Source organism: Cibotium barometz, chromosome 3 (assembly GCF_041138505.1).
Source record: "Cibotium barometz isolate CiBa-2024 chromosome 3, ASM4113850v1, whole genome shotgun sequence".
NCBI lineage: Eukaryota > Viridiplantae > Streptophyta > Polypodiopsida > Cyatheales > Cibotiaceae > Cibotium > Cibotium barometz.
The window spans coordinates 49,015,194-49,028,439 of record NC_141048.1 but is presented as its reverse complement, the minus strand read 5'-3'; the positions used below and the strand labels follow the sequence as shown (position 1 = coordinate 49,028,439).

The window sequence follows — 13,246 nt, the reverse complement described above, 5'->3', positions numbered from 1 at the left end:
TGAATTAAAGTGATAGAAAGGGTGAGGTTGTGATAGAAAGGGTGAGGTTGTGAGGAGACACGATTTTCTTTCAAGAGCTCAGTTAACCTATGCTCAAGGAGGGGATTTATTTTTCTTCCTACGTGTTTACCTCTATCTGCCTATGTGCGTAATAGAGATTTCTGAACTCATTAATGAAGAATTTATCTCCCTCTTTATCTGTAAACCTTCTTACAATGGGGTTTTCAAGCTGATTATTCTATGCTCCCTCAAGCTGATTATCCTATGCTCCCTCTAGCTCAACAATTTGATATCTCACATGGTTCCCATCAGTGTAAAATTTGATACCTCACATGGTTCCCATCGCATTCCCATAAATGTGCATAAAAGTCTCAATCTCACTAGATCAAGGAATTTCCAAAGGATCCTTGCCAATCATTCGATATTGGGTTTGTACTTTGGATTGGATCTTTCCGGGACTGCTTGGACCACATTCACAGTAGCCAACCTCATTGAAGTAGCACGAGACAATCTTACTTGACCTTGATCTAAGAGCTATGCTAGTATTAACGACATGCCATATGCATCAAACAAAGGGGCACCTGATGGTGTGAGCTGAAATCCATTACTTTAGCAGACAAAGGAGCAGTTGATGGTGTGAACTAAAATCCATTACTAACTAGTGCTAGAGTCTCTACGATTAGGTATTAGTATTGAATAACTCCCCCCTGACTTGGGAAGCCTCTAGGGATTCTATGCATCAACATCTCTTGTAGTCTAATCCTGCTACTAGCAATTCGGGTGTTTGATAATATCTCACTATTACAATGTACTCAATTAATCAAATTTTCCACATTGGAGCCACTCGTCCAAACCTAAGGAGCATATGCCTTTCAGCCAAGTCTTGGTAGCTTAAACCACTCAAACAGAATCTCTAGTCATCAGTCTCATACTATTGCCAAAATTTTTGGTGTACCCCTAAAGTATTGATGTCACATGATCCAAAATTTTTGGTCTCTTTTGGTAAATTTGTAATGTTTTTTAAGAGTCTTGAATTCTCTATGTTTTTGTTATTTGGGGGTTTCATAAAATTTTTTGGTATTTTTTATTTTTAAAATGTTTTTGGTCTTTTCTAAGTTTTTGTATGTCTATGTATGTTTAAGAGTTTCTTGATCAAGATCAAACAATCTATTGAAAATTTTGTATTTTCAAGCTCCTTATAAGAAATGCTTCTAGTTGGATCGTACGATTCAACTTTGTAGTGATCCAACTATCAGTGAGATGATTCGATTGAAAGCGATCTGAGTATCAGATGATTTGTGTTTGAAAAAACTCTACTTTCGGGTGATCCACCAACTATCAGGCAATCCCATTTACTTTTAGATGATTCCACTATTAGACGGTCCAAATTTTGAGTCCGATCACGTTCCCGATTGCTCTTATTCTTGGAGTTTGACTTCACAGCCAAACTCTGTAAGAAAAGGAATGTAACACATTCTAGTTGGCCATATGCAACGAATCCCTAATGGTGGCCCACATTAGAATCGATGAGTTATTAGACAACAACATCAGTTGCAACATCAAGAAAATGACACCAAACTTTCATTGATCCACGTACATAAGTTATGGGCATTGTTCAATGTAACACTTTATTATGCGAATGAATAAATGAACCTTGACTTATATATGGATACATAGGGTCCAACCCAATCATTCTTTCTCATTAAAAAAAAACTATGTGTGCAAGCCTTAAAGGTGTACTAACCTTAATTATATTTGGTACTCATAAGGACCACAAGCCTATTAAGCAAGATAAGGATCCAAGGATGAATTATATGCTTGTTTTGTGAAGAGCCTCAAGCCTATTAGGTGAGATAAGGATCACATTATGTAAGATAAGGATACAAGGATGAATTATATGCTTGTTTTATCCTCAAGCCTGTTAGGTGAGATACGGATCATATCATGTAATATAAGGATGAATTATATGCTTATTTTGTGAAGGATTTATCCACTGACAAGGATTGGAGGATGACTTGAACACCGTGTTTGGGTCTCATAGTGATGGTGATTTGAGGTGCATGACGATAATTGGGGGAGAGATGGAAACGAAAGCGTTGGAGGATTACAGAGAGGATGACCTTAGCCTCCATGATGGCAAAGCTTTGGCCAATACAAATGCGGGGTCCCATACCAAAAGGCATGAAGGAATAGGGATGCTTGCATGATTTTGAAATGCCATTTTCAAACCTCTCTGGTCGAAACTCGTCTGCATTTTCACCCCAAACCCCTTTATCTCTATGTATGTAAGCGGATGCAATGGTTATCCCTGTTCCAGGAGGCAGCCATCGATCACCCACCTTCACATTCTCAGCATTTCGCAATGTCTCACGACGGCCATATTGTGGCACAGGGGGATATAACCTTAGTGTTTCATTCAATATCATCCCCACCTGCATGTGCAAAAGCAGAGATCATCAGAAATTACAATATAATAAATGCAAAGTAGTACTCAAAATGTGGCAAGGGGATGTATAAATGTGCATTATTCATCATGATTATTTAACTATGGATACTTGGGTTACTTAACTTAAGTTTGATTTATAAGGTAGATTATGGTTTTAGACTAACTTGTAAAAGATAATGATCACCTACATGAACTAGCATGATTACGATTTTGGTTCGCACTGAGAGTGAGATCAAGGTTGGCTTTTTACCAATGAGATCACTAATTTAGGTGGCCTCTTTGACAAGCCGACATGACTTTAACTTAGCTTTAGAAGAAAGAGAAGGTGGGGTTTAGACTAACTTCATACCTAGAAGAATTACTAGTGGACTAAGATTACCAATGTAATTTTAAAAATAGAAAAAAAAAGCAAGCTTGATTAAAAAGAAATTTGAAAAGTTTAATAGGTTCTAGTTGTAGACTCGTAATAATAAGAGCAAACATAGTGAAATTACTTGCAAGAAAATGATTTTTTGATCAGAGTAAAAATTTATTAATGATTTCCCCCCCCCTCCTCATAGACAAGATTTTAAAAAGAATCTAAAAAACAAACAATAAGAATATTAATTGGGAGTCGGGACCTTACAATTTTGAGCTTGTTTAGGTGCTCCGCCTTAGGTTCACCTTTGTCTCCACAAACTTCCAAAACTTCTTGTCTCGCTTTATCTTGCCACTCTTGGTTAAGTGATAACAAAACCATGGTCCACGCAAGCAAGTTTGAAGTGGTCTCATGGCCTGCAAGGAAAAAGGTTTTGCATTCATCTATCACTTGTTGTGTGGTGAGGCGAGCTGGCTTGCCATTGAGCTTGACCTCTTGCTCCTCTTCTGTAGCTAACATCAAGCCCAACAAATCAGTCCCATAAGTAGAATGACGTTCTGATTTTGCATTGGCTACAATCTTTCTCCTCGATTCTATGATCTCATGAAGTTCTTTGTTGTTTCTTTTCTCCATCTCCTTTATCTCACGATTTATACTGGTGGGAAGGAACCTGCATCATCCCCATTAAATAGAAACATCCTATTAGAAATGTTCCATTAATAGTGATGATTGTATCAGTAAAGTTTTAAAAAAAATAGCTAAGAAGGCATCGAGCACTCAGCTATCAAAGAGTCAACAACAACAGTAAGTGTAAACAATGTGTGCCACATATTTAGTAGTTCAATGTCTAAATATGTAAATAACAACTACATTAGCTGCTGCTAGAAGCAATGGACCGTATAAGCACTTAGATAAATAATACGAATGAATATAGAATATGTATTCTCGAAGAGCAACACGTTATCCACGAATTGGTAATTTCAACTTTTAATTTAGCTTTATCCATAAAGATGCTTTGAGTGCTAGCATCTAAAAGACTTACTGATAGAATGGGATAACACTATTTTGGACGGTGAGGTTGCTGAGGAGACCGAGGAGGCGCTCTTGTCTCTCAAACACAGCTTTGCCTTTCAGGTAGCTTGACCCAAATGAGCTACGGGCCAGAATGTCAGCTGTCGTATTCTTGATATCATGTGCCACCTCTAGCTCTGCCACATGTCCAGGTTGTTTGCTAAGCTGGCTCTCCCATGCTTCCACCATCTCCAATGAGCTAGTCACCATGTCAGCCACCATCTCCTACCACCACAGGATAAAAATAGAAAGGATCAAACTAATTAGACACTATTGCAATACAAGTTAGAACTGAATTATAATAAATTTGAAAAAATAGCGCATTCATAAATAGTTCATAATTTAAAATTAGAGAATTATCTCAATCAAAAGCACATGTGTTAGATTGCCATGTTCATTCAAAATGCAAATACCTGTACAAAAAATGAACCTCACTGTTTTATTTTTCCTTTCATGCACATTATTTTCCTTTTATGTGTGTGTGTGTGAGAGAGAGAGAGAGGGAGAGAGAGAGTGAGTGTGTGAGTGACAGAGTCAGTGTGGCACTAGCTTTAAAACGTGTGTACAATTGAAATTTTTTATTAGTTTATAACTAGAACTTAGAGTACATTATGTTTGATTCGATGCCTACTAGGAGTAACTTCAAGATGTAGATAAAACTAACCTCAATTAAGATTAGGCTATATTTCAAGCTTAGCTTAAGTACAAACCTTGATCTTCTCGGAGAAGAATGCGGGACGAAGGATGTTGCGTTGCTGGTGCCAGTCTTCACCATTGGCCAAGAGAAGCCCTTTGCCTAGCAACCGATTGAAGCCTTCCGTGACAAAGTAGGGCTTCTGCAATTGCTTCGCATCGGAAGACAAGACGCTTTTCGCATCGTCTGCGTTGCTAATCAAGAAGGTGGGCTGATTACCCCACCAATAAACCAGGCGGCGGGAACCTGCAGCACAAACAAGCGCAACGATTTGTTTCAAAAACAAAACCAAAAAAGAAAAAAAAACACACACACACACACACATCGACAAGTAATTAAGAGCTGATCCGATTATTCTGAAATTTGATCAAGATCTTGCGATATGATTAGAGATTTTGAATTATAAGAATTAAGCTACCTGCAAGGTAAATCAGGGATTAATCTAGAGATGCATGAGCTGTTATACTACCTGCGTGCTTGGAGAGGAGATTGTTGTAGAAGGGTAGGATACGGGGTAGAAGGAGATGGTGATCAGCGGGGGAAGGAATGTCGGAGAGTTGAGCCTGGGCTTCCAAACGCTTGAGCTCAGGGAGATCTCCGGCTATGGGGCGATAAGGCAACACGGTGAAGCCTTGCTGCAGCAAAGCCCTCGTAAGCGAAGCCGGTCTCAAGTAATAGACGTGGAGAAGGTAAATAAACAGAGAGAAGATAGCGATGGCGGCTAGCGTACTAGAATAGAGGACTAGAAGAGAGTGAGCTCTTCCTAATTGGGCGCCTCCATGATAGCCAGCAACGTCGAAGGGTAAGAGCTGCTCCATTACAACAGCTGGCTGCATCCTAGCTAGCTTGGACTGATTAATTCTAATTAGTAGTAGCAGGACGCCAACTGTGGAGCAGCAAGCTGTAGCCAATTACGTCCAAAGCTAGCAGGTCGAGGAGACAGTAGCTTAACACGAGTTGACGGTGGCCGTGTGAAGGTTTAAGACAACTAATTAAGGCTGTGGTGGTGGTGCTATTATATAACACACTGCCGATTTGAAGTGTTTATATACAAGCAAGAAGCAAGAAGGAGAAGAGATCCACGTCGACGACGAAGCTTCGTTCGCAGCTTCCCGCAAGCTTTGTGTCCCGCAAATATAAATGGGCCTCGAAGAACTTTCGACAAGTCTGACACTTTTAAGTCAAAGTATTTACACGTGTAAGATAAAGAGTTGCCAAGGACTTTGCTAGAAAGGCCAAACGAAATAGTTATTAACGTTTTCTTTAAAGAAAAATATACTGATTTACGTACCAACTGCCTTAGGCTCAAGCTTCAAATTCCATATTACAAAGAGGTTATTCAGATTTTAGATTGGATTTGTACTATACCTGCTGCTTGCTGCAACCGGCTATATACATAAGCTTGTCTTTTGAACTTTATTAAAATTACAAACTTCTACCAAGAATTCCTATCCATGTTACAAAGAAGGCTCACAAATTATCAATGCTAAAAGGAGCCATCAACAGACTACTTCGTGCTAATTCTCTAGCCCAATATTATCATTGGGCACGATCTATAGATCGTGGCCAAACTAGAAGTTTTAGTGTCACACATGGCATTATGGCATGGCTTCTTTTTGCTTCACTTATATGATTGTGTCACCCCCCCCAAAAAAAAAACCCAATGGCATGGCTTTACTTATGCCTCCACCACTCGAGCTTCTACTCGATCGTGTCCTTATGATCGAGTAGAAGACTTTGTTGTGGGGAAAATTGAGAACCTTTCTTTGTTGTTTTGATACTGAGCGAATGGTTGATGTTCCTCCCCGAAAGAAATGCAGAAGGCTTGATAGTATTGTGCCCTAGGGCTAATTAGCACAGTGAGCAACTATCTACGTCATGGGGATCAAAGGAGTCCATCGTGTGTGTGTGTGGAAAGAGATAGAAGAGAGAGATAATGATTGCACGCATAATGATTGCACGCATAATGATGAACTCAATTGATGTTAATGTTCATAAGTACAATTGATGTTAATGATGAACTCAATTGATTGCACGCATAATGATGAACTCAATTGATGTTAATGTTCATAAGTACAATTGATGTTAATGATGAACTCAATTGATGTTAATGATGAACTCAATTGATTGCTATCGGCATGCCTACATGCCACGATAGCTCCTAGTGCATGCCGGTAGTTACCGGAGCTCCTGGTGCATGCCGGTACCTATTGGCATGCATTGGAAGCTACTAGCATGCCTATATAGCACCCGACATGCATTGGAAGCTCCCTTGTGCATGCCGGTAGTTATTCGTATGCATGGGAGCTCCCAGTGCATGCCGGTGTGGCTGTCAGCATGCTTAGGTAAAATCTGGCATGCATTGAAGCTCCTGTGGCATGCCGATAGCTAGAGCATGCCTAGGTAGTGCCTAGCATATATTGGAAGATACTAACATGCCTAGCTAGAACCCAAAATGCATTCGATGCTTTCGGTGCATGCCAGTAGTTACCCGCATACCTAGGTAGCACCCGGCATACATTGGGAGCTCCAGTGCTGCACGTTGGTAGCTACTGGCATATCTAGGTAGCATGGAGCATTCATTGGAAGCTATCGATATGCCTAGGTAGCAACCAGCACATACATTGGGTGCTCTGGGTGCATGTTGGTAGCTACCAGCATACTTAGGTAGCACCCGACATCCACTCCATGCTCCCAGTGCATGTCAGTAGCTATGAGCATACCTAGGTAGCACACCTGGCATGCATTGGGTGCTCCCGATGCATGCCAGAAGCTACTTAGCTAGCACCGAGCATGCACCGGGAGATACCGTTGCATGTTGGTAGCTACCGGCATGCACCGAGAGCACCGGACGCGTAATGGGAGCTCACGGTGCATTCCGGTAGCTACCGCCATGCCTAGGTAGCACTCGACTAATACATAACCCTTCTGTATAAGGCTCATGCATAGGCCTTATGCATACTATACATAAGGCTTATGCATAGCATGCATAGCCTACACACGAGGCTATGCGTAAAGCTATTCATTCCTAGCCTGCATAAAACTGTGCATAAGCATCATGCATAAACCTTATATATAAGCCGTTGCATACACATGAGCCTTATGTACTCGGCTAATGCATAAGCCTAATACATAAGCACTCGCATAAGCATTATCGAGCAAGCCGTTAGGCAAAATTTTTTTGCAAATCATACCAAAATTTCTCAGAGATTATAGATTGAGAATCTACTCTTCGAGATCTTTCCAATGATATATAGCATGTGGGTAATTTTGCATATTCAAGAAGTTCCCAAATTGGTGATGGCGTGGCATGTTCCTGACACGTTGCAAATCACCCAAGTAGTCCAACTTTCGCGAGGTCATCTATCACATAGAAACCTGTGATAAGGAGGATACTTTATGAATTCCTTTCATCGTAATAATCTAGCCTCATAATCCATCTATGTAATAAGATTGTCCCTTTTACTCTATTTGCACTCCCGCCATCTTCTTACAATTCCCTCTTTCCTAGATATGGCTTCTTGAAGCTATGTGGTTGGTTGAGAGAAGAGGATTAGTTGTGGATAAGGTTGCCAAAAAGGAGACAAAAGAGAAAGAAAAGGGTTGGTTTTTTTATTGTTTTTGAATTTTGAATGGTTATTTACATTGATTAAGAGTTAGAAAAGAAAAAAAACAAGTCATTTACATCTGTACTTCCATGGTGGGAGCTCATTTATCACACCCTGATTGTGCAATGAAACCCCCTTTTGTATTTTTTTTTACTCTTCAAAATTTGAAAAAATAAAGAGCCATTAATCATTTTTCTGGTTATCACAAACATTCATGTTTCAAAAGATCAAAGTGGAACCTTTGAACTACAACCATGTTGGCATGATTTATGTATCACCAAGGAATATTCTATCGCCTTTTGTACAAGAACTCTTCTATAAAGAATATTCTATCCTCTTTTGTACAAGCACTCTTCTATAAGGTGACTGCCCCCCCCAAAATAAGGGCACACCTTCTTTATTCCTGTTAGATATCCGTAACGCCGCTACGGGCGTTACCACGAGAGGGGACGGCCTCTGGCTCACCACCCAGCCATAGAGGAAGAATGAGGATTGCCCCTCATTCCCCAAGCTATATAGTGTGTGGCCTGCCGTCCACACTAGCCTGGCTGCCCATGACTCCGCATGGGCGTCCTCTCCCACTGAACCCCGGATATGGCCATCCGGTCTGCCGTCGGTCATCACAGGCATTACAGCCTACGTGACATTACCCCCCCCTTAAGAAGAGTTTTCGTCCTCGAAAACAAACTGGGGAAACCTTTTGGAAATTGCACTACGGCGTTCCCAGGTAGCTACCTCCTCATCCCTATCTGTCCATTTAACAAGTACCTCCCGGTACACTTTATGTCGGGTTTGTCTATCACGATACTGTATAATCTTTTCAGGTTCATGTGGTATCTTTGGTGGTTCTATCAAGTCCACCAAAATCTCTGGAGAAACTGCGTTCTCTAACCCGTGAACTGATTTCTTCAATTTACTGACATGGAAGACAGGATGGACTTGAGAACTCTCCGGTAACTCAAGTTTATATGCTACGTCCCCAATCTTCTTAAGGATTTTAAAAGGACCACAATATCTCGGAGAAAGTTTATCACACTTTTCCGTTTTCATGGTTTCTGACTGCGCAGGAACCTTGAGGAATACAAAGTCACCTTCTGCAAAGTCACCTTTCTTCGTCCTTTATCCGCATAAGTTTTAGCGCGATCCTGAGCGCTACGAATGCTCTCACGTGCGGCTCTGAGCATATCATTCATATCTTCAAGGAAATCCTTGACAGATTGAATCTTCTCCTTTTCTAGGCCTACAGCCATTGCAGATCTTGGCTGGAATCCATACATTAACATGAATGGTGTAAATCCAGTTGCTGAGTGTTTGGAGCTGTTATAGGCAAACTCCAGTAAGGGTAAGTACTCTTTCCAATTAGATTGCTTCTTACTAACATAAGAACGCAACATATCCTCTAGAATTTGGTTAACTCTTTCAGTTTGACCATCAGACTCCGGATGATCTGTCGTACTCATACTCAGAGTAGTATCCAGCTTTTTGAAGACTTCCCTCCAAAAATGACTGTTGAACTTTCTATCTCTATCCGACACTATATCTGCGGGCAGGCCATATAGCTTGTAGAGATGTTCAATAAAGAGTTTTGCCAACTCTGGCGTTTTAACAGTTTTCTTCGTGGCAATAAACTTTGCCATTTTAGTTAACCTGTCCACTACCACCCACACCGAGTCATTCCCTTGACTCGTCTTGGGTAAACCAGTAATGAAATCCATGGAAATGCTTTCCCATTTCCCTTGAGGAATCTCCAGCGGATGGAGTAGTCCTCCAACCTTAAGACGTTCATGTTTATTGACCTGGCACTTATTGCATTTTAGCACATAAGTCTGGATGTCCTTAAACAAACTAGGCCAATAAAACTGTCTTTTTACTAGTGCATAGGTCTTCTGAATCCCGGGATGATCCGCACTTGGACTATCATGACTTTCTTTAAGAATTTGGGCCCGAAAGTCACCAATAGTTTGGTACACATATTCTACCCTTGTAGAGTAAGTACCCGTCGTCAATGGAGTAATTAGCATATTTCTCCCCCCGACGAAGTTTATCACTCCCCTTTGAAACCGTGGCAGTCAAAGGTGATGAAGGGCCTACGTCAGAACTCTCCGGTTCCAAACTTTACCCAGAAGACACGGCTAGTCTCTCCGGACTAACTCTCGCTTCCCTTCTCGTTGCACCTTCGGCCAGTCTCTGCGAACTAGCAATACGTGCCAACGAGGGAGGTGATCGCGTGTGTGAAGAAGTGCGTACGCGTACAGCGCACCAGACCTCTGTAAAAGATGGATCGTGCTCACATAAACCACGTAGGGACTCCAAGAAATCATTCTTGAAGACTGTGAAACTAAGTTCATTAATCTGTGGCATGCGACTAAGTGCATCTGCCACCACGTTATACTTACCTTTCTGGTAACGTATTCGAAGGTCAAACTCTGGTAGAATCTCCGCCCACCGAGCTTTTCTACCCTTCAGTTCATTTTGACTTGAAAGCCATTTCAGACTTTCATGGTCCGTCCGGACCTCAAAAGTGGCACCATATAAATAGTGTCTCCACTTTTTCAGTGCATGAACTATCGCTAGTAACTCTCGCTCGTAAGCCGAGTAGTTACGCTGCGCACGATCTAACTTTTTACTTTCAAATGCAATTGGGCGTCCCTTTTGCATAAGTACGGCCCCAATGGCCTCATTACTAGCGTCTGTTTCCAAAACAAACGGCTCATTCGGATCGACAATTGTCAAAACAGGTGCAGCTGCTACGGTCATTTTGAGCTTGTCAAAGCTCTTCTGTTGGGCGTCCCCCCAACTAATGTTTTTTGTTTTTGACCGTAAACTGGTCAGTCAATGGGACTGCGATCTTCGCGTAGTCCTTCACATACTGTCGGTAGAACCCCGACATGCCAAGAAAAATCTGCAGTTCCTCCAGATTCTTCGGCGCTGGCCATTTAAGAATAGCGTCTACTTTTTCTGGCTCCATCCGCGTACCATCGGCAGATATAATATGGCCAAGGTAGTGAATTTTTGTTTCAAAAAATTTACATTTGCTTTTCTTTGCAAATAATTTGTGCTCTCGCAACAACTTGAACACTAGACGCAAATGCTCTATGTGTTCTTTTTGTGTCTTACTGTACACAAGAATATCATCTAGGAAAACTACTACGAATTTTCCCAGATATGGACGTAAAATACTGTCCATCAGCGTCATAAACGTCGCTGGAGCATTGGTTAGCCCAAATGGCATAACCAAAAACTCAAAATGCCCGAAACGGGTCCTAAATGCTGTCTTCGCAACATCTTCTTGTTTAATTCTAACCTGATGATACCCAGATCTCAGGTCTATTTTTGTGAAGTATCTCGATCCATAGAGTTGGTCAAACAACTCATCCATGCGTGGCATCGGATACTTGTTCTTAATTGTTATTTGATTAAGAGCCCTATAGTCTATGCACATCCGCATAGATCCGTCTTTCTTCTTTACCAGAAGAATAGGCGATGCCCACGGAGTTGAACTAGGCCGAATAAAGCCTTTGTTCAAATATTCCGTTAATTGTTTTTCCACCTCCTTTGCCTCGGAGTGGCTTAATCTATAAGCAGGTTTGCTTATAGGTTTTGATCCTGGCATAACTTCGATGCCATGGTCTACTTCCCTAGATGGTGGTAAACCATCTGGTAAATCATCAGGAAAAACATCCTGAAATTCCTCTAATAAATTCGTTAAAGTATCTACGTACTTTTTCTTTAATGTCTCATTCACCTTGGATTTTTTCTTGTTTGAATCACATGCATGCCAAACAGGGTTTTCAAACAGTGTGTCTCGTCCAAGGTTATTTTGTTTTTCTTGTTTGTCTACGCAAACATCATTTATCGTTTCATCTACGGAAACAAAATTCAAAAGAGGGTAACAAGCATATACCTCTGCTATCTGGTCTCTGCGGACCGCTGTATACAACTCCATGGAGGAAATAAGTGGTGTGGCAGGGATAGTACGGTCGCCCTGCAGGGTGCGCCCTGCAGGGTGATGACTCTACCTCCATGCTCAAAACATAGCGTATTATGTAAGTAATTCCGAGCTAGACTAGGGCCCAAGCCATACAGCCACTCCCTGCCTAGATATACGTCTGCTCTGGCTAAGTGCATGACCTGAAAGTCAAGCGGTGCCTCATAGTCCTGCATAGATAATGGGACCCCCAATACTACGGTATTCCATACCGTTTTGTCATATCCGTTGGCTAGGCCAACAGTATACTCATGATCACTTCGGGTCTCAGTCAATCCCAATTTCTTGACTAACGAGTAGTTCAAGAAGTTGTGACTAGCTCCATCATCAATAAAAACTGTGACTCTACAGCCACCTATGGTGCCATACATGCGCACCATGTCATGCGGACCTACAGTAGGCTGCCACATCGCTGGTGTCACTGAACAAGCGTGATGCTCATCACAATGACACACTGTCACCTCTCTGAACTCTGCGGAACTGAGAGGGAGTCTCTGCACTGTATACAACTGCCTAGAAGATTTACCATCTTTTTTGGGCTCATTGCCACTTGTGCTTGCTTTAGGCTTTGGACACTCAGCCTTCGTGTGTCCTACTTCATTGCAATTAAAGCAGCGATTTTCCTTTCGCGCTTTAATATATTGCTCTTTCTTTTGGTTTTCAGTGTCTCTTTTCTTCCTGGATGGTCGCGGTTTTTTAGACTAATGACCACCCTGTCCTTCCTGGTCCGTCCTATCCCCTTGTTTGTCACTGCGGAACCCTTTTCTTTTGAGGCTTGACCTCCTCTTTTCACTACCCTCGGCCCTGCTAGAACCACCACGCGCACTACGGCGCTTGATGTCATCGAATATCTGTGCATATTGAATTGCCTCTGCTAAGTCTTTAAGCTGTAGGGGTTCTACGTACTCAAGGTAATCATCTTTGAGGCCTCTCTTAAAGCCTCACAATGTCTGGAATGCATCGATTCCCTTTAACTTGAGTACTATCTCCCTGTAGTTCGAGATGTACTGAGTTAGGGATTTGTTCTCCATCGAGCACTTGTCCCATAACTCCCAGCTTCTCTCTGCCTCATTAACAGGCA

The 13,246-nt window shown here is 41.7% G+C and overlaps 1 protein-coding gene across 1 annotated transcript; it reads right to left on the bottom strand.

Annotated features, from left to right (window-relative positions):
* Positions 1-1,606: 1,606 nt before the first annotated feature.
* LOC147640184 (cytochrome P450 709B1-like) lies at positions 1,607-5,589 on the bottom strand. The gene is made up of 5 exons (XM_086778185.1): positions 5,039-5,589; positions 4,586-4,815; positions 3,847-4,100; positions 3,072-3,474; positions 1,607-2,432 (listed from the first exon to the last, which is right to left on the bottom strand). Exons 1-5 carry the CDS (start codon positions 5,403-5,405, stop codon positions 1,971-1,973), a joined length of 1,716 nt encoding a protein of 571 aa, XP_086634311.1. The 5' UTR covers positions 5,406-5,589; the 3' UTR covers positions 1,607-1,970.
* Between the last annotated feature and the right edge of the window lie 7,657 nt (positions 5,590-13,246).